This window comes from Gavialis gangeticus, unplaced genomic scaffold (genome assembly GCF_001723915.1).
Source record: "Gavialis gangeticus isolate Ggan-Ray unplaced genomic scaffold, GavGan_comp1, whole genome shotgun sequence".
In the NCBI taxonomy this organism is placed as follows: domain Eukaryota; kingdom Metazoa; phylum Chordata; order Crocodylia; family Gavialidae; genus Gavialis; species Gavialis gangeticus.
The window spans coordinates 689,672-691,375 of NW_017728991.1; the positions used below are offsets into that span (position 1 = coordinate 689,672).

Here is a 1,704-nt window from a genome sequence, read left to right on the forward strand (position 1 = left end):
GCTGATGCTGGAGGTGAAAGAAGAGGCCCAGCTGGTGCTACTGAACTGTGCCACGCCGGACTCGGTGATTCGCCTGGGCAGCGCGCGGCTCGATTCCTTCACGGCCGAGTACCTGGCCAAGCTGTACTTCAAGCAGCAGCAGCACACATCTCTTACAGATTTTGTCTGTGCTCACATCCAGGCACAGACCCAAGGTCCCATGGTCTTTACCGAGGTGAGCCCCCTCCCCACCCCCCCAACTTTAGGCATCCTCTCTGGAGCAATCTTTTCATGCACAGAAAAGACATGCACCAGGACAGCATGTGCATCCCTCAGGGACTGCAGCGTGGGCATGCTTGTGTAGGCGTGAGCCGGGCCTTCTCGCTCACTCCGAGCCCGAGGAAGACTTGTAGGGGTGCAGGGTGTTTTCAGCAGATGTGCTGTGGGTGGTGGGTGCCCAGGTCTGTGAGCATCATTGGAAGGCAGGCAATCATTGGTTTTTGCTCCCTGTCAAAATAGCCCTTTCTCTACTCACTCAGCCGGGAAAATACCATGCCAGTGTGGGAAAAATAGAGCTCGGGTAGCCCCAGGGACAGGGGTCTCTCCACTTCCCTCCCCTGGGGCTGGTAGGGTGGTTGATCTTCTTGCCATGGCTCTATTGGTGGGGGCTCCCACAACCATTGGCTGTATCTACCTCTGGCTGGTAGGTTAAATGCCCCAGGTGGTACATGGGGCATTAAACTCCAAACACCGGCTTTAAACCAAAGAAAACTTGTCCCTGCCCATAGGATTGGTATGTATGGGGTAGGGGACGCATGCTGCAGTTGAGACCCAGAGAGCACCCAACAAATGAGGCTGCAGCGCCTCGTTGTGAGCCTACACAGGCGGGTGCCATCAGCCTGGTGCTGCTGTCCACACTCACGTCTGAGCTAAGAAAGCCCTCGGTGCTTTTCCCTCCAAGGTCACCACTTTCTCGCGGCTCCTGACAGCCACCGAGTCGGAGAGCTTGAGGGCAGAGGTGCAGGGCGAGGTGCAGAGCCTGGCCCTCCTGTCTCTGCAGCAGTTCGACACCGAGCACTCCTTCCTCAAAGAGATTCGGTGAGTCCACCCTGTGCAACTTGGAGTCTGGGCTGAGCGCTGGAATGACAGCACCTAGGTTAGCAAATGCCAGACAAAAGGGTTGGAGCGGGGAGGACAGAGGACATGAGGGTTTTGAGCATGGCCAGAGGGGCAGGGGAATTTTTAAACTGGGTTGACCTTTCAGGGTATCGTTCTCTTTGCACACACAGCCAAATCTCACATGAAACAACTCCTTCTGCACAGCCCTTACACTTTGTTTGCTCCCCCTCTTCCCCATGTTCCCCCCCACAGGAGTTTCCTTGATGCTACATCTGGGAATAAAGTCCTGATTATTCAGACAGACTTCGAAGACGGTTCTCAGAGTGCCCAGCTCATCGCCTCGGCTAAGTAAGTTACGTTTCTTAGGTTTGGAGACTTAGTAGAATTGGTCTTTTAGAAGCACCGACCATGCTTCGGGCAGCCTTAAAGCAAAACCAAGCAGAACCTGATACAGAGCTGGGTTACTTGCTAAATGTTGTTTGAGCTAAAACTTGCAGCTGACAGCACCGGGGGCTGCTGAGATGGTGGAAGGGCAGGGAAAGGGTGTTGGTGGGAGGGTCAGGATGGCATGCTGGGGATCTGGGAACCACCGCCGGTGTTCGTCTT

General features: G+C 55.0%; 1 protein-coding gene across 1 annotated transcript in view; it reads left to right on the plus strand.

Moving 5' to 3' along the window:
- The window catches only part of LOC109295861 (E3 ubiquitin-protein ligase RNF213-like), a gene marked incomplete at its 5' end in the record, with an annotated part of 58,636 nt that overhangs the window by 28,535 nt on the left and 28,397 nt on the right, over positions 1–1,704 (plus strand). The window contains 3 exons of the mRNA XM_019514963.1: positions 1–214; positions 941–1,077; positions 1,351–1,446. The exon at positions 1–214 is cut by the window's left edge and continues 3,368 nt beyond it. Coding sequence (XP_019370508.1) covers positions 1–214; positions 941–1,077; positions 1,351–1,446 — 447 coding nt within the window. The remainder of the gene's footprint in view (positions 215–940; positions 1,078–1,350; positions 1,447–1,704) is intronic.